The 717-nt window shown below is 28.2% G+C and overlaps 1 protein-coding gene across 1 annotated transcript; it reads right to left on the minus strand.

The window, feature by feature from the left end:
* Nucleotides 1-226: 226 nt before the first annotated feature.
* On the minus strand, nucleotides 227-653 carry NAEGRDRAFT_77047 (uncharacterized protein; the record flags this gene model as incomplete). Its single annotated transcript, XM_002667996.1, has 1 exon — nucleotides 227-653. A coding segment is annotated over one exon (426 nt), but the record flags the coding sequence as incomplete, so codon positions are not given.
* Between the last annotated feature and the right edge of the window lie 64 nt (nucleotides 654-717).

Raw genomic sequence — 717 nt, forward strand, 5'->3', positions numbered from 1 at the left:
CTAATTGTTCTGCAAGTGTTGTTTTACCACTACACGTTGCTCCACTTATATTTATTATTATTATTTTATTATTATTGGTATTAGTATGTTGTTGTTGATTGTGAGTACATGTTGGAGTGTTAATGACATTTTGTTCAAGCATTTTTTTTATAATGTTGATTAGGGAGAGTTCTCTTTTTATTGAAATATATTTAATTATACATATTTATAAAACTAAATTAATTTATTAAAACATTAGTTCTGATAAAGTCTTTTTTGGTTGGAGTAGAAATGGATCATCTTGTTTTTTAAATTGTAATTGAATTGGATTAAGTTTCTTCTTTGGATTTAAATCACCCAAATTAAGATCTTTTAAAAGTTCATTTGCACTTCCAATCTCTGATAATTTAGGTCTTGTACCAACAACATTACTTGTACTTTCATCTATAACATGATCTAAACCTTTTGGTGATGTTTGAAGTGGTGGTAATTGTTTTACACGTTTCTTTTCACTCCCACTATCTCCATCTCCTTCACTTGTTGGATTAATAGTCTTTTTTTTCCTCTTCTTTTTCTTTTTAGTTGCTGTTGGTTCTAATTGAGTTGGAGAAGAACCTATATTGTTATTGGTAGTATTGGTATTGGTTTCATTTGTTGTTATTGGGGAAGGTGCTCTTGGTTGTTGATTATTGTTAACATCAATAGAATTCAATTTGATATTTTCTACTGGTTTTTTTG

Source organism: Naegleria gruberi, assembly GCF_000004985.1.
Source record: "Naegleria gruberi genomic scaffold NAEGRscaffold_965, whole genome shotgun sequence".
NCBI classification, from domain to species: Eukaryota; Heterolobosea; class Eutetramitea; order Acrasida; family Naegleriidae; genus Naegleria; species Naegleria gruberi.